Source organism: Delphinus delphis, chromosome 1 (assembly GCF_949987515.2).
Source record: "Delphinus delphis chromosome 1, mDelDel1.2, whole genome shotgun sequence".
Taxonomy (NCBI): Eukaryota; Metazoa; Chordata; class Mammalia; order Artiodactyla; family Delphinidae; genus Delphinus; species Delphinus delphis.
The window spans coordinates 128,089,932-128,109,946 of record NC_082683.1 but is presented as its reverse complement, the minus strand read 5'-3'; the positions used below and the strand labels follow the sequence as shown (position 1 = coordinate 128,109,946).

At 48.6% G+C, this 20,015-nt stretch overlaps 2 protein-coding genes across 3 annotated transcripts in view; one reads left to right on the top strand and one right to left on the bottom strand.

The window, feature by feature from the left end:
* The window catches only part of C1H1orf105 (chromosome 1 C1orf105 homolog), a 25,681-nt gene extending 9,424 nt beyond the window's left edge, over nt 1–16,257 (bottom strand). The window contains exons 1-5 of the mRNA XM_060015734.1: nt 16,252–16,257; nt 15,554–15,639; nt 12,389–12,479; nt 3,348–3,420; nt 1,219–1,282 (exon numbers count right to left, since the gene is read on the bottom strand). Of these exons, the coding sequence (XP_059871717.1) occupies nt 1,219–1,282; nt 3,348–3,420; nt 12,389–12,479; nt 15,554–15,639; nt 16,252–16,257 (320 nt within the window). The remainder of the gene's footprint in view (nt 1–1,218; nt 1,283–3,347; nt 3,421–12,388; nt 12,480–15,553; nt 15,640–16,251) is intronic.
* Nucleotides 16,258–16,555: 298 nt separating this feature from the next.
* On the top strand, nt 16,556–19,278 carry PIGC (phosphatidylinositol glycan anchor biosynthesis class C). 2 transcript variants are annotated; one of them, XM_060009545.1, is made up of 2 exons: nt 16,556–16,733; nt 17,888–19,278. In XM_060009545.1, exon 2 carries the CDS (start codon nt 18,106–18,108, stop codon nt 18,997–18,999), a length of 894 nt encoding a protein of 297 aa, XP_059865528.1. In that variant the 5' UTR covers nt 16,556–16,733; nt 17,888–18,105; the 3' UTR covers nt 19,000–19,278. The 2 variants fall into 2 exon arrangements, with proteins under 2 accessions (XP_059865528.1, XP_059865521.1); XM_060009538.1 differs by lacking the exon at nt 16,556–16,733 and adding an exon at nt 16,753–17,096.
* Nucleotides 19,279–20,015: the final 737 nt, after the last annotated feature.

Genomic DNA, 20,015 nt, shown 5'->3' with positions numbered 1-20,015 from the left:
GATTGGTTCAAACTTCAGTCTTAGCTTTAAAGGAATAAGAGCTTGTTTTAAAAAAACACACACACAATTAATGACTCAGGATTTGAGACTTTCTTTAAAGTACCAAACTTGCAAGATAAATAAATTGGAACAAAACATTTCAAAAGTCTCTTTCATAGAAGAGTACCTTTGGCTCAGAAATTCCAATTTTCCATTTAAAGTCTGTAAGGAATATTTTTTAGAATGACTCTTATTGTGATCCAATATAAGAGCACTTCAATAGTATAGAGTCGGGGGGCAGTAAATGTCACTAGTGCTGGAGTCTGTAATGCTCAAATACACAGTTCTTCCACGGCCCTGTCTGCTTGGGCCAGGACGTGGTTTTGGTGTATCTGAGTCTATATTTTAGTTTGTACAAATGGCTCTGAGCTCATACAGGGAAATATAACAACTCCTGCTGTCATCTAAGGTTACAAAAAGACCTATTTATTTTCCCACGTTACTGCTCTCTGTAGAGGAAACAAATTAAAGATTGCCATTAGATCACATATCACTTTTCTGTTTAGTCATATGGAAGGGTGACTGTATGTTTACATTTCAACCATCTACCGCAAGGCAAGTCCACCTATCTTGGTGCCTTATCCAGGGTGACTCCACGTTTTGAGTTTTTTAATAAAGTGAAAAATTAGTCCTTCTTCCCGGTCTGGTAGTTAAATGCAGAAAAAACCCTGAAATCCAACTAATCCAACTTTGACTGGATTTTATTTTTGATATATTTGATCTTGATAAGAAAGCAGCAAATGACAACAAACTGATAATAGTAATTTTAGTCAATATAAAGTAGCAGAGGCTGTCTTAGACTCAAGAAAATTTATGTGCAACCTCCCATACTTTATGAATTAGATATGTCCTTCACATGGAGAATTTGTATTTAGTTCTGCCTAAGTTTTATCAAAGATATCTCCTACCCTATGCCTTGTACTATTCTTATGAAGGTAGAAAGGAAGATTACAGTTTCTACAGTAGTTTCCATAGCTGTTCAGGCAAAGAGGTTAAAAACAACTTTTTTTGTCTAACTGTGTACTATAACCAGAAAATGAAACCACTCAAGAAGCTCATCCCTAAAGCATTCCCTAAGCATTTTACTTATTGTATTTCTCAATCCACAACCGATATAACCAGATACAAAGCTGTGTCCTAATTTAAATCTTTGAGTTACCTATGACTCATAGTATTTGCTGTGGATAGTTGCTAAAGGATAGTTTCAGATCATCTGGGATTATCATAGTTCTTGGTTGCACCAATGGAAGAAAGTCCCATGTAGAACAATGCCCCAAACTGCATTCTAATTTAAAGAAATAACGTACTGCCTTAGCAAACTCAGGTTGTATTTAATATGAGTCATTAATAAATCATTTTCTGCTTTCTCCTTTCTCTTGTTAAATTTATTCCTAAGTAGTTTACTTTTTTGATGCTTTTATAAATGGAATTGTTTTCTTAATTTCAGTTTTGGATTGTCCACTGTGAATATCTAGGAATCAAATTATTTTCTGTGTATTGATCTTGTGTCTTGTGACTCTGCTGTACTCATTTATTAGCTCTAGCAGATTTTTTATGGATCCCTTAGGACTTTCTATATATAAAATCACATCATCTGCAAATAGAGTTTTATGTTTTCCTTTCTAATCAGGATACCTTTAATTTCTTTTTCTTGGCTTAACTGTCCTGACTAGAACGTACAGTACAATGGTGAACAGCAGTGGCAAGAGCACACATCCTGGTCTTGTCCCTGGTCTTAGGGGAAAATATCCAGTCTTTCCTCACTAAGTCCGTTGTTAGCTGTGGGTTTTTTGTAGACACCCTATATCAAGTTGAGGAAGTCCCTTCTATTTTTAGGAGTCTTTTTATACTTTCCCAGTATCTCCGCTCAACCCCCTGCAGAGAATGGAGGGGTCTCAGTGACAACAGCAGACAGACAGCCCCTCCTCTCCCCAGTCCCCGCCCCAGAAGGAAGGGGAGCTGTTACTGCACATAGTGAGACAAGGGTATTTCACGCTCATTTTCTATCATTTCCCACCAGGGTCTGTGAGCCCCGGTTTCGACAATGGTAGGGAAGGGCCCTTGGGCACTTTTGTGTCTGAGGCCCTTCCTTTGGGCATCTGCAGGAATGGTAAAACCATGGTGTGTGCTTCCACTTGGGGCAGGTTTGGGCAAGAGTAAAGGTCAGAAAAGAGGTCTTGAGAAAGAGAACATGTGACAAGGTCCCAAGTGAGCCAGCTGGCCAGGGCCCGCTTAGGCCTGGCATCAGGGCATTCTAAATGTGGACACAGTGATTCCAGGAATGAGACCAGGAGAAATCCCAATCCCAGCTTCTCAGATCCCAGTCAATGCTAATATTGAACACTGTGATCCTAATTATGCAGAACATGAACAGAGGTCGGAACATCCAGGTACACCTTTGATGGTAGCTTCAGTTAAATTTCCAAATCCCGCATGACAAGCCAGAGAAGTGCTTGCTGGTTGGAAGCAGTTTTGCCATGAACTCATCAAAGGAGCCTCTCTCACGTCTCTCACGTCTCTCTCACGTGTACATCTAGCCCCACCTTCCTCCCCGAGTCAAAGGAGAATCACAGGCTATTGGAATTGGAGAGACTCTTCCCAAACCCTAACCTAACCGTTTAGCTATATTAACCTTCCACTCAGCCTGGTGCTCGCTCTGAAGGCCCCTAACCCTACCCCCTAAACTGACCCAAGTCCTAGCTCCAACATGTACAGCACCCCCCAAAACACGCCTCTTTCTTCAGCAGCTCTGATGGCAGAGCTACGTAATTGTGGAGCCCACATCCCTCCGATAGCCTTTCTTTTCCTAAAACTCCCCCCACCCACCATCCCCCACCACCAGTTACAAACGACCCCTATAGCCAGGAAGAACCAGAGAACCTCTCCCCAACTCCACCACCACTGTGGTCGTGTCTGAATTTACGACAAACCCCAAGATGAAGCTGCTTGTTTCATGGCTGTGATGCTGGAGTGTTGTGCTGGAGACATGGTAAGGGGGAGTAGAGGCTCCACAGCCTCCGGCACCTCTGTAAGGCGCAGTTACCCGACGAGCCCAAAGCAGCATGGCTCGTCTCGCCTCTTCCCCTCTGGTCCAAGCTGCCTTGGTTCATTTATCATTTGGTTTGTTGTAAATGGGGAGATTTACCATATCGTGTCAGGAGACGGTGTGCCCAGGACCAGCAGCTGCTCATCTGCAGCCCTTCCTGCAAAGCCCCGTCATGGTCTCTCTGCTGGGCTTTGGTGGGGAAGGGGTAGAGCTGTGCCCTGGGGATGCTCACGCCCATGTCTGCCACCCTCCACGACTACTGTTTTCATTTCTCGACACGTGGAGCACAGCTGCTTGTTTCTGATCAGCGTGGGGTCTCTCCGGTTCCTCCCGGCCTGTGCGGAGAGAGAGAGACAGAGAGGTGAGGAAATGGTGGGGAATCTGGGGCAGCAAAGAAGTGGGTAAGGGGTGGAGGGGTGAGAGAAGTAACCGTTATTTCTTCCATGAAACAGAGATGGACACTTCGGTCTCAGCCCCATCTCGGTGGATATGAAACCCAGGCTTGTCTGTGGCTGGTAAATTCAGAGAGGGTTTAGGCAGGAGGGGTTGACCCACAGACTAAATGGTGACCTCGGGCCCCTGCGTGCAGTGGAACAGGAATAAGACAGCTGGCAGCGGGGATGGGGCTGGGGGTTGAAATCCAGCTAGGTCCCTCTTTCCAACCCGAGCACGCAGTCTGAGGGGCTGCGCTCTCTCGTGGGTGACACACTTCCTACATTTCATACAAAAGTTCCACCATCTGGACTAGTTGAAGACCTCTGATGGCCTGAGAAAAATGAATAGGAGACTTCTGCAAACCTCCCTTCTCTGGTCCCTCTGAAATCCGGCCCTCTTTTCTCACGCCTTCACTTTGGTCTGACATCAGCTCTCAAGCCTGCACTGCCCAGCACCACGTGGCCCTTCTGCACCTCCCTGGAGCCGCCCATCAAGCCCTAGGCAGAACTGGAGCTGGTGTGTGGGTCCTGAGCCCGCTCCCTCCCCTAGAGGAGGGAGGCACAGAAACAACCAGTGCAGGGAGAGTGGGGCACCCCTTCTGCTCACTGGAACCCCTGCTTCCTTTCTGACTCCACTTCTGCCAAAGGGTGGAAGAGTGGGCTTCAGGGCATTTCCACCTGAAACACAGGCTTCTCATTCGCATGACTGATGACAGCTTGGTAAGGGAGCAAATGGCAGCTTGAGGTTAACATTCCGTCTGGGGATTCTCTTACCCTTCCCCATCCACACTGACACCAGAGTCGTGAGATAGGTTCTCAGGAAGCATAGAATTCAGGGGAGAGGAGGGCCCACAGGGACAAGCAGTCACTAGGAACTGAAGTCTCCTCTTTCATGAGGTCGAGTTGGTGACCTAGCACTGCAGGTGTGCACGCCTGTGCCCTGATCTGCTCCTGGGCTGCCCTGTGGGGTGTGTGCAACAGGAAAGGAGGAATATACCTGTGCAGCGTGGGGAGTGAGTGCCTGGGCTGTGCTCCTAAGGTGACTTTTGCTGGATTGTCTCGTAAGAGACACATGGCGCTTGGGTGCGGCATTATTGGGGATCGAGGACTGTAAACGATGTACCACGTTGGATTCTTTTGACAAATATTTAAAATACATTTCATATGTACAGGCCATTTTCAAAGAATCAACTCAGTATCCCCACACTGTGGGCTGGCACGGGAAAGCATGAGTGGGAACGGCTAGATTTATCATTCAGCAACAAACCTTCTTTGTGAGGCCACCACGTAGAGGGCGCTGTGATGGAGTCACAAAGGTGAATAAGAAGGTTTCTAGCCCAAAGGAAGGCCAGGGAAGAATGCAGACTTATGTATTTGTCCATTTGCTACGTACTGGGGACACCAAGATAAAGAAGACACAGCTACTGACTGCAAGCTGCTCACCACCCAGCAGCCTGGGTACCAAGAGGTGTGCTGGTGTTGAAGGGCAGAAATATACTGAGGCCACAGGGGAGTGGAAGGGAGGCGCTGAGCTCATCTGGTGGGAGTGGGGCATCAAGGAAAGGGTCTGAGGAAGGTTGAAAGAACAGGTGGTGCTCAGGTAGGTGTTGGAGGTGGTGAGCAAGGAGGGGGGTGGCATTCCAACCTAGGAACACTGTGCAACAGCATGGAAGAAAGACCTGGCCAACCCGCTTCAGGTAAGTGAGGACAGCCTGGAATGGCCAGTTGTCTGTGGGAGGAGGGAGGAGGGAGGAGGGAGGCTGGAGAGGACCCCCACCCCCACCCCACCCACCATCAAGCCCATCAAGCCCCCCTTCCCACCCCCCGGGGATGACTCCTTTACTCTTCTGGGCCGATTCAACCTCCTACCTTATCTTCCTTGTACCCTGGGGGTGGGATCTCCTGGGGCCCAGGCTTTTCCCACTGTCCCTCACATCTTTCAGTTCTGAGACTAAGACACTGGTCTGAAATTGCGATTCAAGGCTGGATGTGCCAGGTATCACTGAAGAAGCAAGGATGCTTCTGGGCCTTCAGCAAAGAGAGCGACTGCATCCCACGTGAGGAATCAGGAATGGCTTCTGGAAGTGGCATCTTTGCTTGGCCTGAAAGGATGAGGAAGGCCTGGATGCTGGAGGTGGGGTGGGAATGTTCTCAGGCAGGTTTGGTTTTAGTCGAGTTAGAAGCGGATGCTTGTCTTTCCTGCAGTTGGTTCTGCCATCTTTTCCGGACTTCTGGTTTCTGCATAAGAATACACCAGACCCGACAGGGACTGGAATCACGGGGTTCATGGCAAACCAAGCAACAGACACGCATGGAGCACGGCAGGAGCTTGCTAGGTGAATGACAGCTGAAACTGTGACTCCAGAGTCCCCCACCACGGACTTCCCTGGTGGCGCAGTGGTTGAGAGTCCGCCTGCCGATGCAGGGGACGCGGGTTCATGCCCTGGTCTGGGAAGATCCCACATGCCGCGGAGCGGCTGGGCCCGTGAGCCATGGCCGCTGAGCCTGCGCGTCCAGAGCCTGTGCTCCGCAACGGAAGAGGCCACAACAGTGAGAGGCCCGCGTACCGCAAAAAAAAAACCACAAGGTGCCCCACCACGATGACTGTCATCCTTTGGAATCTGAGGGAAAAAATGCCATATATGTTGCCCTATCTGGCCTTGTTAACTCCTTACCCTTTATGATATAGCTTAGATGTTTCTTTCTCAGAAAATCTTTCTCCTGACCCCCTTACCTGGGTGTCTGCCTCTCGGGTTCCATCACAGATTTGGTATAACTCTTGTTGCAATTTGTACTGTTATTCTTTTTTTTTTTAATGTGTTTGTTTCCTCCTCCAGGCTGAGAGTTCTTTAAGAGCAAGAACGTATCTCACACGTCTTTGGATGTATAAGAGGCTGACTTCCAATTTTCTCACCACCGGGAACTCTTTTTATTATTTCTTTCCGCTGGACTCAAGTTTTCAAAGCTCGTGATCACCACAGGAACTACCCTGCGTACTCCTAAGTCCTTCTCCTGTTTATGTTGATCAAACATGTATAACAACAAGTACAAGTTTCCAAGGGAAGTACTGATGAACACCACTGACCCGAAATAGGACAGGAATCTAGAAGCTGTCTCGGAATCGGCACACAGTAGGCATTCAACACATGTTGGCTGAATGAATGAATCAGTGTAAGCGTTTTAAGCTCTCAGGTATAAACAGAGACATGACCAGCATACATGTATGTCCATAAGTCCCTACAAGACACACATGTGTGAAGATCACTATTATAACAGCACTGTGCTCAGGGAAACATTACAGGACATTTGTGTGCAACAAATTCATCTGTACCAAATTCTTAGGAAACGCAGAGGCTGGAAGCAAATTGCTCGGCTCCAGACCTGGCGCTGAGAGACTTGGCCGTGGTCAGTCACAGATACGCCCCGGGCCTCTCATCCCCCTGGTGCTGCTGGTTTCTGCAGCCAATAGGCCAGAGGCCAACTCTAATCCTGCCCACGCTGTCTATGTAGAGAAGAAAAAGTCTTTGATGTGTGGCTTCAGTCACCTCTGCCAGGAAAGTGGCAGTGACTCCGCCTGAGACTCGCTGTCAGCCAAAGCCTCATCCCTGAGAAGAGCCACTGTATCCCTCCTCACTTGGAGAGGCGGGCAAGGGCCCTGGGGCTGTCTGTGCAATGTGTTTGTTAGGCAGCCGTGATGGGCAATCCTGCCTGGCCTGTCTACAAAGCAGCCGACACAGACAGTTTGGGATTCTGTGTTCTCCCTGGGCCTCAGCTTCCTTCCTCAGCCCTGAAACCAAGGCCTTTTCCTTCCTCAGCACGTCCTTCTCACTCCCGGTTTCCCTCGGGCCCGCTCAGCACACTAGCAGGAAGGGAGAGTGAACTGACCGGTGGTTCTGAGCACAGGACCCCCAGCTGTATCATCTGTACAGTCAGAGCCACCAAGAAAGGAGGCTCGGAAATGTTCACGGGGTTCTCGTTTCCCGAGCAGCTGTCCCCAGGAGAGCAGGTGGCAGTGTGACAGGACAGCCAGGACAAGGCATGACGCAGAGCTCAGCTGGGCCCCAGAGGCCGAAGCCTGCTCTTCAGACTTCACACCTGGAAACACCTTCGTATCTGAGCTCAGTGTCTGCTCAGGTGCCTAAGCTCCGGCTCGTGGCCCAAGTCCTTGGCCTCCTTGAATCTTTGGGAAAGAAACAGAATTGTTTCTCCCTCTCCCTCCCTCTTCCTCTCCTCTGTCTCTGTCTCTCTCTCTCTCACACACACACCTGTCCACATAACAAAAACTGAAAAATGGAAGCACCAGATGGCAATTTTAAAAATAGGACCACAAGCATGAGTCGAGGGGCACCAGCAAATGTGCCTCTGATCTCGCCCAAGGCCTCCACTCCTTTCCTCCTTCCCTCTCCTGCCTTAACTGGGAGGCACCTCATCAGTCACCTACTTCAACTCTTTCCTTGAACACAGTGAGGAAACTGGCCCAGAAAGGTCCAGCAGCACATACATTTAGTTTCCATCAGCCAGAAAGTTCTTTGGATAAAGGGTCAAAGAAAGACTACCTTTTCTCAGGAAGAGAGTGGACTCTTAGGGTCCATATCAGGACATAATGATTCCTGTATCCCTTAGGATCCAAAAAGTAGTGGTCAGAGAACTATTTTCAATATTCAAACAAAGAAAACCCTATCATAATTACACATTTTCCTGCTCTCTGACAATACCAAGCATCTCAATTAAAGAACAAAGCTGAACACAGTTTTAAAAATACTCTTACTGGGCTTCCCTGGTGGCGCAGTGGTTGAGAGTCCGCCTGCCGATGCTAGGGGACGTGGGTTCGTGCCGCTGTCCGGGAGGATCCCACATGCCATGGAGTGGCGGGGCCGCGGTGAGTCATGGCCGCTGAGCCTGCGCGTCCAGAGCCTGTGCTCCGCAGCAGGAGAGGCTGCAACAGTGAGAGGCCCGCGTACCGCAAAAAAAAAAAAAAAAAAAAAAAAATACTCTTACTGTTCACTAGGAAAAATTTCAAACATACACGAAATGGTCGACAGCCATGTACTTCCCATCCAGACTTGTTAAACTTGGTTTTTATTTCATTATTTATATCATTATTTACACTTAGATCATTATTTCAGATCAGTGGTATTCATCAGTACTTCCCTTTAAACGTTGTACTTGTTGTATGTGTTTCATCAACAGGAGAAGGGATGGGGAGTATATGAGGATGTTTCCCTGGTGGTCATGAATTTTCAAAAACTGAGAGTCAATGAGAGAAAAATAATAGAGTTCTCAGTGGTGAGAAAACCAGAAGTCGCCTCCTATATGTGTTCCCAGCCACATCTCCACTGTACAGTGTTGTCACCCAGGGCTTTTTGTCACAGGTCTGCCCAAAGCAACATAAACAATGCCCTCCTCTTTCCCCTGACTCGTTAAGACTGGAACAACATAGCCAGTCAAGGAGAGTAGCCGGGGCTGGGGGCAGGAATGGAGGGAGTGGGGGGCACTTTATTCTCCTCGAAGAATTGGTCACAGCCAACCCTGCAAGCAGGCAAAGGGGCTCCAGGGGCTCCCGCTGCAGTTCCCCGATCAGCCCCACGTCGGCTCTGCCTGTCCGTGAGCTCTAAGTCACCTCCTGACCTCAAGTATCCAATTATCACGGTTCGCTTTCTTTTTTCACGGCATCGGGAGGAGTCCTTTGTCAAGGCCTGGAAAACGCAGGTGAAAGCCCTGCCTAGTAAAGAAGCTGCTCCACAGGTGTTTAAATGCGGACGTGTTTAGGCCTCATTTCTCTGTCTGCATTTTCTGTTTTTCTTCTTTGGTAGCTCCGACTCTCCTCTTCTGTTTCCTTTTTGGTGTCTGTTGTCCCCTGACCTCTCTATGTGTCTCTGGCTTCTGCTGTCTTGATGTTTGTCTCCCTCTCCCTGTCTTTCTGTCTCTGAGCCTCTGTTTCTTCTCTGTCTCTCTGGCTGCTCACTAAGGCATCGTGCTCCAGTCACACAGAGACTCGCCCCTGCCCTGGGAGGGCTCCTGGGCAGGACAGAAAGGCCATTTGGAATGTGGATGTTCGAAGTTCTGCCTTTTGACCTGTGATGGTGAGGAGGACAGGCGCCAGGTGGCAGGACCTTTGCACCTGTGCCCTGGGGCCTGGACCTCTAGTTGGCTGCGGGGCTACCACAGCTTCCTGACAGGTCCCTGATTTGGAGGAGTAGAAAGAGATAAGAGATAGTGCATTCCACTCCCACAAGGTACAGCACAGTTTCTCTCTAGAAAGGAGCAGCGCACACATGCAGGCCTCAAGCTCGCAGCCGACTCTGGGGGCTGGATTCAGATCTGAGGAGGTCTGTGTGGCAGGCAAGGATCTGATGTGAGGTAGCTGCCAGGTGCCCCAACGGAACAGGGATCCCAGGTCTCTATGAAGGGTGGCAGAATATGCCTCCCCCAAATCTGCCACTTTGGCCTCAGCATCATTTTGAGCTAAGACACTTGGAAAAAACAGCAGGTGCAAGAAGGGTGCTCTGACCCTCCTCCTTTTCTTCTGAAAATCAGGAGAAAAAACCCCAAATAGGAGATGTCCTAACACCAGGAGGAAACCATCATTCTTATCTTCAAGGACAAGAAGTTGAAGCCAAGGGAATTCTGTACAAACAGACCTTTTCAAAATAATTCTTATCCTCCTTTAGCCTCCCCACAGTTTAGTTACTTTTCCACACTTGCCCCTCTTTTTTTAACCTACTATAAAAACATTCAGGTTTTGCCACTTTGGGTCTTCATTTCCTTATAAAGGGTCCTGTGTCACATAAAACTTCTAGTAAATAAATTTACATGCTTTTCTCCTGTTACTCTGTCAATTTAATTCTCAGGCCCAGCCCCAAACCCTAAGACAGCAAAGGTACAGTAAACTTTTGTCTCCCCTACGCCTGTTAGCCCTTCCAATCAGCAAGAGCAACTCTCTCTCTCTCTCTCCTTCTCTGGTGGAGGGTCAGCCCTCGACAGGGTGATGGTGAGGGTTAGGGGTTCATGAGGTACCTGAGTCTCCTGTCCCAGTAGGAGCGACGGACTTGCGACCTCCTGGGTCCGCCTAGAGACCATTCCCCGCGGGCCCAGCCTATTGGCCAGGCCGCGGAAGCTGTTGCTCTTGGCTTCCATCTAGTGGCCGCATGTGAGTATTGCAGCCGTGAAATTCTAAGCTCTGCTGAAGTGGGTGCCTCTCGCTCGACCCGCTCATTAGAGACGCTTTCCTCCCCGGCCTCAGAACCTCAGTGCCCAGGATGGCACGGTGTACTGAGACCCAGAACAGACCCGGACGAGGAGGCGCTCGGTAGCAGGGGAGAGCCTATCTCAGTAAGAAGTTCAGAGACGAGTGACTAGTAGGCTTCTTGCTGGCTCTGCAGCAACAGAGGGGTCAGCCCTGTCTCCGCCCAGGCCCCTCGGTGCATTTCTTACCTACTTGCCCGTTCAGTCTAGGGTGTTAGGGGGATTCGTGCTTGACTCTCAAGCACAGCCCTGACGCACTTCTGTGCTTGTGAACCGGGAACGTTCGCACGTCCCCTCTGCGCCCGGGCGGGGTCCACCCCTCTCCTTAGGTCCCTCCCACTTCAGCCAGTGCTCCTGCCGGCCTGATTCCTTGATGTTCTGCCCGCCCGCTGTCTCCCTGTCTTTGCTCCCCCGGCTGTTCCTCCGCTTGTGGAAAGAATATCTTCCAGACCCAGTGCAGATGCCGCTTCCTCTTGAATCATTCCCTCGCCCCATCTCCGCTCGCCCCGCCCCCAGCCCGCAGGTGACCTTTCCTCCCACCTCCTCTCGCCAGTACTTTGCCCCTCTCTCTCTTATTCCGCGGTTGCGTACCTGGCCGTCCGCCCACTCATTTGTGTGGGTGGCATCTGACTTATTCTGTATCTGCGTTCAGCCCAGCGACACGAGGACTCTGTAAGCGTTTATCCCCTGACACGGGGGCTCGTCCCCACCGCGGCTCACCCTTGGCTCTGGCTGCGAGTGGGCAATGCGCCGGCTGCTCTCGGAACGCCGCTTCGCGCGCTGCCTTCAGTGGCCCTGGCTGTGACTTGTGATCTTTCGGGTGGAGAAACTGCTCTCATCCCCGAGAGTCCTCTGTCTGCCTCCACCTGGGGCAGATGCTCGCTGCACAAACACCCCTGATGTGGGTACCGCCCCCCCCCCGGCCCCTGGAGCGCAGCGTCCCGGAGTGTCACTCGGCAGCCAGTCGTGGCAGGTTTCCGTGAGGTGAAGGGGAGATCACGAGCTCTTAACGCGAAATTCCATGGGTTTAGGGCGTTGTAGGTGGGAGACAGAGGGGTTCATGGTGGGTGGGGTAGGGGGTTAGAGACTGCAGAAAAGGGTTCGTCCTGGACACAGGCTAGAAGCAGTCTCTGAAGGTCTCAGGGAAGATCCCTCAATATGAATTTTTGGGGGGTCCCTTTTTGATGATTCTAACCTGATTCTTAGTTCTAGTGGACGGAGCCCTAAGACACTCAAGACAGGGTGCAGGAGAGGGGTTCATTCACGTCTTTCAACAAATCTCTGTTAAACACTGACGATGATCCAGACTCAGGGCTGTGTTAAGGAGATAGGAAATGACTCTGTATCCAAATTTTCTGTCATTCTAGAACTAGCTATGGTGTTTTCTTCCTTTTTCTTAATTTTTATTTTGGCTGCACTGGGTCTTCGTCACGCTGCGTGGGCTCCAGAGTGCGAGCTCAGTAGTTGCAGTGCATGGGCTTAGTTGCCTGCAGCGGCATGTGGGATCTTAGCTCCCCGACCAGGGCTCAAACCCACGTCCCCTGCATTGGAAGGCGGATTCCCAACCACTGGACCACCAGGAAAGTCCCAGGTTTCTTTTCAATTAAAAAACAAAATTGAGTACCTTAGATAAGACATCTGGAACTTGGAACAAAATTGGCAAATTCATAGCCTTCTTGGATGAAACCAGAAAAGTGGCAGAGGAATGAGGATATCTGAGGAATCAAAACAAGAGCAAGTTAGAACCGTAGTCGCTGGTTTGAAGAACCAGGCTCTTGGCTGTTTCAGAGAGGACCCTAGGGACACCCAAGGAGTTGCTCCCCACTCCGATCCTGGAGGGCCCAGGTCATTTTGGAGCTGCCACAAGATTTTCCCTCTTTAGTCACTCTGGCTTCTCTGTCCCTTTGGTTTTGAACTAACCAATGCCAGTTCTAGATTGTCAGAGACAGTGTGCAAACAAGGCAAGAAAATAATTGTTCAGAAAAGCAGATGGATATTTAATTGATATTTAACAAAAGCAGTCCTCTCCTGCCTGCCCTGCTTTCTCAGTTTCTGTCTCTGCAACCTGAAACAATCCATCCATTTCCTCCCATGAAACATCTCCTTCCAACTACACTTTTCCTCTGGAACACTCCTTCTTTCCAGGCAGAAGGTGAGGCAGAGATGCTGCAGAGATAACATCAGTTCTCTTCCCAGGGTGACCCGCCCTGCTGGCTGCTGTAGTGCATTTTATTACAGCGTAAGGAGCCAGGGTGTGCAGGGGGCCTGAGCATTGTAAACAGCCTGTGTGTACAGCCCTGTGCCTGGGCCGGCCTCCCTAGAAATGGAAACTCACTCGGAACGCTGGTAGTTCTGCCAACAACACCTCTCCTCTCTTATGAGGAAAGATTTCACTGTCTCTTGTTCATTTATAACAAAGGCATGAGCAGGGAGTTTGGTGTCCATGAGGCATTTATTGTTTTATTTCTCCCACCATTTTCCTGGGCCCTGGGAGAGTGGGGAGGCAGGTCTGACCCAGGTCTGACTTCACTGCCTTTGTCTTTGATATGTGAACAGTTGGCCTTGGACTTGACACCCAACTGCTGACCAGGAGAGACCAGAGGCCACTTTGAAACTGCTTCAGCACACAACAATCTCAAACAAACAGGACCTGGTGTGACCTGAGGGCTTTTGAGACTGATGATGGGTGTGGCTCAGCACAGTCAGGCCAACCTGAGAGAGACCTCCTGGAAGGAAGTGGTCTGTAGGCAGTGATCTTCAGACCCAGGTCTCACCTCCTCCAAGCCTGTAGGTGTGTTTCCAGAGCTCACAATTAGGGGTGCTCTGAGCACATTTCGCTAAATGTTCCTTTCTCTTTTTCAGACTGTTCTGTGTTGGAATTGCCTGTCCAAAGCTAGGTAATACTTAAAGCACATTCAGAACTTTCTAACCAAGTTCTCAAAAAAGGGTTTTGCTGAAAATAAACAGCTTGGAACTCAGAGCTTTGGCCACATGAAGAGTTTCCAATCCTTAGGAACTGTTGATACTTAAAGCATCCTTCCAAAAGACTTTCCATTTCTATCTTGTCCTTCTGAAAGCTCAGGGCACCTCACAGGTGCTGTCCAGTCATCTTAGAATTCTTGCGAGGTAGATAAGCACCATGTCTCTTAACAAGAGTTGAGATTGCTGCCCAAATCCTCCCAGTACAGACATGAGTAGAGCTTCAGCAGACCATGTGAGGTAATTTCTCCTTGCAACTAGCTCAAGCATGTCTGGCTGCAGGAAAAACTACTCTTTCCCTTCTCAGCTGGCCGTCCCCTCTGACACTCGGGGGTCTGGCTGTGAAAGCGAGCAAGTTCTGAGGGTGATCAGTTGTGCTCTGGGCCTGCCTTTTTCAAGCCCCCCACCCTGAGTCCCCTCCCCCACCCCCTACCAGAGGTTTGTACAATCAAGGAAAAAGGGAGCTGGGGGTGAGAGAGCCACGCATAGGGATGCTTTGCTCCTGGCTGCAGGGGCAAGTCTAAGGGGCTGGGGTGGGATGGGATAGTGGAGTGTTACCCTATTTCGATGTCAGACACGAGCCATTTCACATGAAAATCCAGATTTCTGCTATTGTTGGAAAACCCAGCAGATCTGGCCACTGGGGTCACATACCTGCAGGCAGTCCCAATCCTGAAGGGAGGTGATCTCCCCTTCACTACAGTTCCCTTTGGCCAGCTCTATTCATTTATGCCGACCATCTGACTACCGTTGTTAGGTGAGTTTGTACCCTGCCTCCAATTAAAAGGTGCTAAATTGTCATTACTCATGGTGATCCTTGAACTGCTAACGACTCTTAATAAGAACTATGTTACCTGTGTTTTTATTTAGTAAATAAGCCTTTGGGTTTATTCAATCTCTGATTGCCTGCTTTATACTAAGACATTAGCTAGAGTTTAGATATATTCAAAGTTACGGAAAAAAAGAAAAACCCAGAATCGAACAACAAACATTTCATAGGTGCTCTGAAAATACACAAAACTGTTTAGCTGCTTACTGAGAATGTGGTGTTTTAAACTGCAGCAGACAAAGCAAAGGTACATGTTATTGAAGTGGGGATGTGGAGGGGATATCCCTCATGGAGAGTCATTTATCCATGGGCAGGAGGGTACGTGACAGTTACCAACAGGAGGAAAGACTGTTTTCAGAGAGCATAATCTTTCTAGCTTTCACACTCACCCTTCCTTTCATCCCCCCTTGGGGTATATCACTACACCTGGGGATCAAAAAGGGGGGAGGAATGAGGAAACCCACTTATTTCAAGTGGCAGCTCCCTACACATGAATTTCCCCAATTTTGAAAAATAGAAACGTGTTCCATAGCAGTTAGTTTGAAAGGGCAGGACTGGTGAGATTGGAGGCGATTGTCTCAAAGTTTAAATATAGGAAGTTGCTACTCTGTAAAGACAGGAATTTATGGTTCTAGACTTTTGATGGTTAAAATTTTAAAACTTCAAGCTAAAGCAGGGAGAAAAGATGATGAAGAGGACAGAAGTCTTTTGAAAGGCAGTGTCCATGGGCAAAATTCTCTTGCATTGTTAAGTGGTGGTGGTACAGAGGGAGGTTAATTGAGGTCTTATCTCCTCCAGCCAGGCCAATTCTCAGGGCTCACTTTTGTCTTAGAAACCCTGGCCCTTTCTGGGTTTTGAGCGCCTGACTAATGTCTCTCAACTGATCAGCTGTGCCCCTCAGATGATTGCCCTTAACCCTTAAGAAATCATCTTCCATGAGATCTTGCTTGAAACCTTTGCCCTCAGCGGCTGAGCTATTACCTTTTCGGGAGGCTGAGCACTAATGGCTTGTTTATGAGGCTAGCCTCACTAAACCACGGAATCTTGTCAAATCTTGGAACAGAAACCTGGAAGGAAATGGAAAGAGATCATTTTGCAGGGTTTATTGCACTTGGCTATTTCCATCATTAGGATGATCAAAGTAAGCTAATAGCAGCTACACAGCAGTCAACCCTTTACAAAGCATTTTTATGTTTCATATTTGACCCTGTTGACTCTCCCATTAAGTAGCCAAGAGGAAATAGTGTTATCTCCATTTTACAGATGAAGAAATCAAAGCTTAGACAGTGTGATTTGCTGAGTCACACAGCTAGTGAGTGGATTTAGGTTTTCTGACTTTTGTGTCCACTACATCTTGTATTCTACTATATCCCTTTGCTTCTTCATTACTCCCATCTGTTCATGCATCTGCTTGTATTTCCATGACCTCAGCTGAACATTAGCACCTATTCAAAGTGTCTGGCTGTTTTCAGTCATGGGGCCCTCCACCCTCATCCCTTCTAGGAGGCAGAGGAAAGAACTGCACTTTGAAGCTATAGACAATTGGATATTAATCTTGGTTAATCCACTTCCCAACTGTATGGCCTTGGAAAAATCACAACCTCTCTGAGCTTCAGTTTTGTCTTCCATGAGAAGAGGACGATATCATCACTTTACAGGTCAATGCACAAGACAGAAACCTTCATGAGGCGAGGGATTTTTGTCTGTTCTCTTCACTGCTGTTACCACTAGCACCTAAAACAGTGCTTGGTACCTGTAGATATTTAGTGAATATGTGTCCAGTGGATGCACGGATGCATGGGAAGTCCCCAGCTGAGGGCCTGAGTTCATAATAGGAGCTCCATCAAAGTAGCCGTTATAATCTCTCTTCTCTCAGCCCAGCCTCTCTCCCTTGCCCTTCGGACGCTACGTCTCAGTCTCCCCGTTGAGCAGCCGCTTTCCTGGCTCACAGCGTTCTTTCCGGGATAGAAGCCGGAAGTTCCTCTGAGCGGCCAGGAGGGAGCAGCAGCGGCCGCGAAGGCCGAGGAAGGGCGCTCTAACCGCGGAGGTTGTGGCAGCCCCGGAAATGCTCGGCCGCCGACCCGACCCCGGCGCCCCGGATGGGGAAGGAGGCGGGCGGCCGCTCTCCCGCTGCCGCGCACCCCTTCGCACTCGCGGGCAGGTGGGTTCCGAGTGGGAGTCAGTGTGTCCGGGCCTCCTCCGCCATCCCCCGCAGGCCCGAGGCCGGGTGAGGGGCGGCGGCGGGCGGGGGAGGCCCGGGAGGGGGAGTAGGGCGCCCGCGGGGACGCCCTACCCTGCCCCACCCCCGCCCCCTCCCCCGCCCTGCGGGCGGGCGTTGCCCTTTTCGGCGCCTCTGACCCTCCAGTCCCCGTGGTGGCCGTGAGATCCCCGGGCTGGATTCCCTGCTGCAGTGAGGGGGGCTCTCAGGGTGTCTGGCTTGTGATGCAAAACCTATCGTGCTCTCTATGGAAGAAATTAGGTCGGGCAATAAGAATTTTCCTCGCAGACTTGCTGGATGAACTTGGTATTTCTGACTCATAGTTTTCCCATTGTGAAAAGCGTATCATTATCTTTGATCCTCCCGAGTTTCGGCGTTAATAAGTAGGATGATAGCTCTTTAAAGGATGTTAAGCTCAGTTAACGGATTAAGAATCTTGAGTCCTTGGTTTTGGTTAAATAAACCATAAAGCACATATCTTTCTGTATTGTGAGGTTTACTTTTGTCTTTAGACCGGTAACTTTTTTGTTTTTATTTTAAGTAACAGATGCCTTTGAGAACCCAATAAAAGCTTGGAACCTAATCCTAGAAATTTGCATAAATTACAACTACAAGTATGCATTGACAGGGTTTTTGAACGGTCTGAAGCCCATCTATAGACCTCAAGGATATGTGAACTCCTGAGTTAAGAACTGGTTTAGAGGCACAGGCTTTGGGGCAGAATTTTCATTGAAATCTGGATCCACTATTTACCACTGTTAACTTGGGCTAAAGTTACCTAAGCACTTTGAGTCTCAGCTTTTTTACTAGTTACAGTGAGGTTGATACTAATTTGCAAGGTTGTGGAGATTAACTGAAAGAAGCTACGTAACACGCTTAGCACATAGAGAGCACTCCATAAGTGATGGCTGACAAGGGATTATAATGTAAAATCTGAAATGAAATTTTAATATCCATAATTATAAGATGGCCACCGTGTGTATTCTGTTCAGACTGCTAATCAACTTCTAATAAAGCAATAAGTTGGTTTGATTTTAACTCAGTCCTACCCTTGACCTGTCACAACTTTCATAGATTCATAGTCTCTCTTTTTCTAGGAACTTAGCTGTATTGTCCTGCCTCAGAGAACAAACTCATCTACTGTAGGCCTAGCCTGGGTTGCTGCCTTTGAAAGCAAGGGAAAGTCGGTACAATATCACCCACAGCTCAGCATGGAATTTCCAGAGAGATTTTATTTCAAAACTTTATGAAGATCGAGAACCACATGGACTTCTGCAAGGGAGATTGAACTGGCCTGAGTTTGAGCGAAAGGATAATGTGTGCCCAGCCTGTAACTAACACCAAAGAGGCCAGATGGCAGAAGGTCTTGTATGAGCGACAGCCTTTTCCTGATAACTACGTGGATCAGAGTTTCCTGGAAGAGCTCCGGAAGAACATCTATGCCCGGAAATACCAATATTGGGCTGTGGTATTTGAGTCCAGTGTGGTGATACAGCAGCTGTGCAGTGTCTGTGTTTTTGTGGTTATCTGGTGGTATATGGATGAGGGTCTTCTGGCTCCCCATTGGCTTTTTGGGACTGGCCTGGCTTCTTCACTGATTGGCTATGTTTTGTTTGATCTCATTGATGGAGGTGAAGGACGGAAGAAGAGTGGGCGGACCCGGTGGGCTGACTTGAAGAGTGCCCTAGTCTTCATAACTTTCACATACGGCTTTTCGCCGGTGCTGAAGACCCTGACAGAGTCCGTCAGCACTGACACCATCTATGCCATGTCAGTCTTCATGCTGTTAGGCCACCTCATCTTCTTTGACTATGGTGCCAATGGTGCCATTGTATCCAGCACACTGTCCTTGAACATGGCCATCTTTGCTTCTGTCTGCCTTGCCTCACGCCTGCCCCGGTCCCTACATGCCTTCGTCATGGTGACATTTGCCATCCAGATTTTTGCCCTATGGCCCATGTTACAGAAGAAACTGAAGGCATGTACTCCCCACAGCTATGTGGGAGTCACACTGCTTTTTGCATTTTCAGCCTTGGGAGGCCTGCTGTCCATTAGTGCTGTGGGAGCCATACTCTTTGCCCTTCTGCTGGTTTCCATCTCATGTCTCTGCCCTTTCTACCTCATTCGCCTGCAGCTTTTTAAAGAAAACATTCATGGGCCTTGGGATGAGGCTGAAATCAAAGAAGACTTGTCGAGGTTCCTCAGCTGAGTTAGGGACCTCCATTCCGTTACTGAGACAAGCTGATAGACCAGCCTTCCAACTAGTAGGAGATTTGAAGGCAGAGTTCCATTCTGGAAGTGGCATAATGATGTGGGTGGGAGATCAGAAATCAAAAGAAAAAAATTACCCATAGGCTTGGGCAGTGAAGGTGCTTCTCCTTTCTGTTACTTTGTCGATGAAAAAGCTTCCCGGGGCCCTCTTGAATTATTGCCTCTCATTATTATTCTCTGTAACAAATGAAATGATGTGGTTTCTATTTATTAAAAAAGTAACACATCCATCAAATTGTCTTATGATTTTTCTGTGAGCAGAAGGCAGATAGAAGGGACATGAAGAGAGAATAAGAGAATGTGTGTGCATATAAAGTCACTTTTACCTTTTTCAGTGAACTAAATGCAGGCTCTGTTATTTATCTACAGCTCAAATCCTAGAACCCTGGATGCTGTGTCCAGTTTTGTGGCCTGAGATCACAGAATTGGTCACTTAACCTTGACTCACAGTTTCCACTTAGTTCTTAATGAAGCATGGATGCAACTAGCTACAAGGGGCATATGATGTGTCATAATACACTAGCAAAATGTTGGGGGACTTCAAAGAGGCTGGAGGTCAAATTAGCTGGAGTAATGAGGAAATACTTATTAGAGGAGATGGCACTTGAGCTTAGTCTTAGAGGTCAGGTGGGATTCAAGCAAGCAAAAGATGGTTTGGGGGCCAAGGTGGCAGAGACCTTTAGGAGCCAGGTCAACAATACGAGCAGCTGAAGCTGGCATGCTTTGTGGGACTAATGGCAGCTAGAACTATGGGGAGAGCGTGCCCAGTCCAAAGAGGGTAACCACTACTCTGCATGCCTGGACTGACCAGAATTGGCTTATAATTATTATTTAGTCCACATCAGAAATGGGGCCAGGGCTTAGTGGGTGAATATAGTAAAGAGTTGTATAAAATAGCTTTTGCTTTTTAATGTTTTAATACACTTTCCTTATTTGAATGGATTTCCAATGATC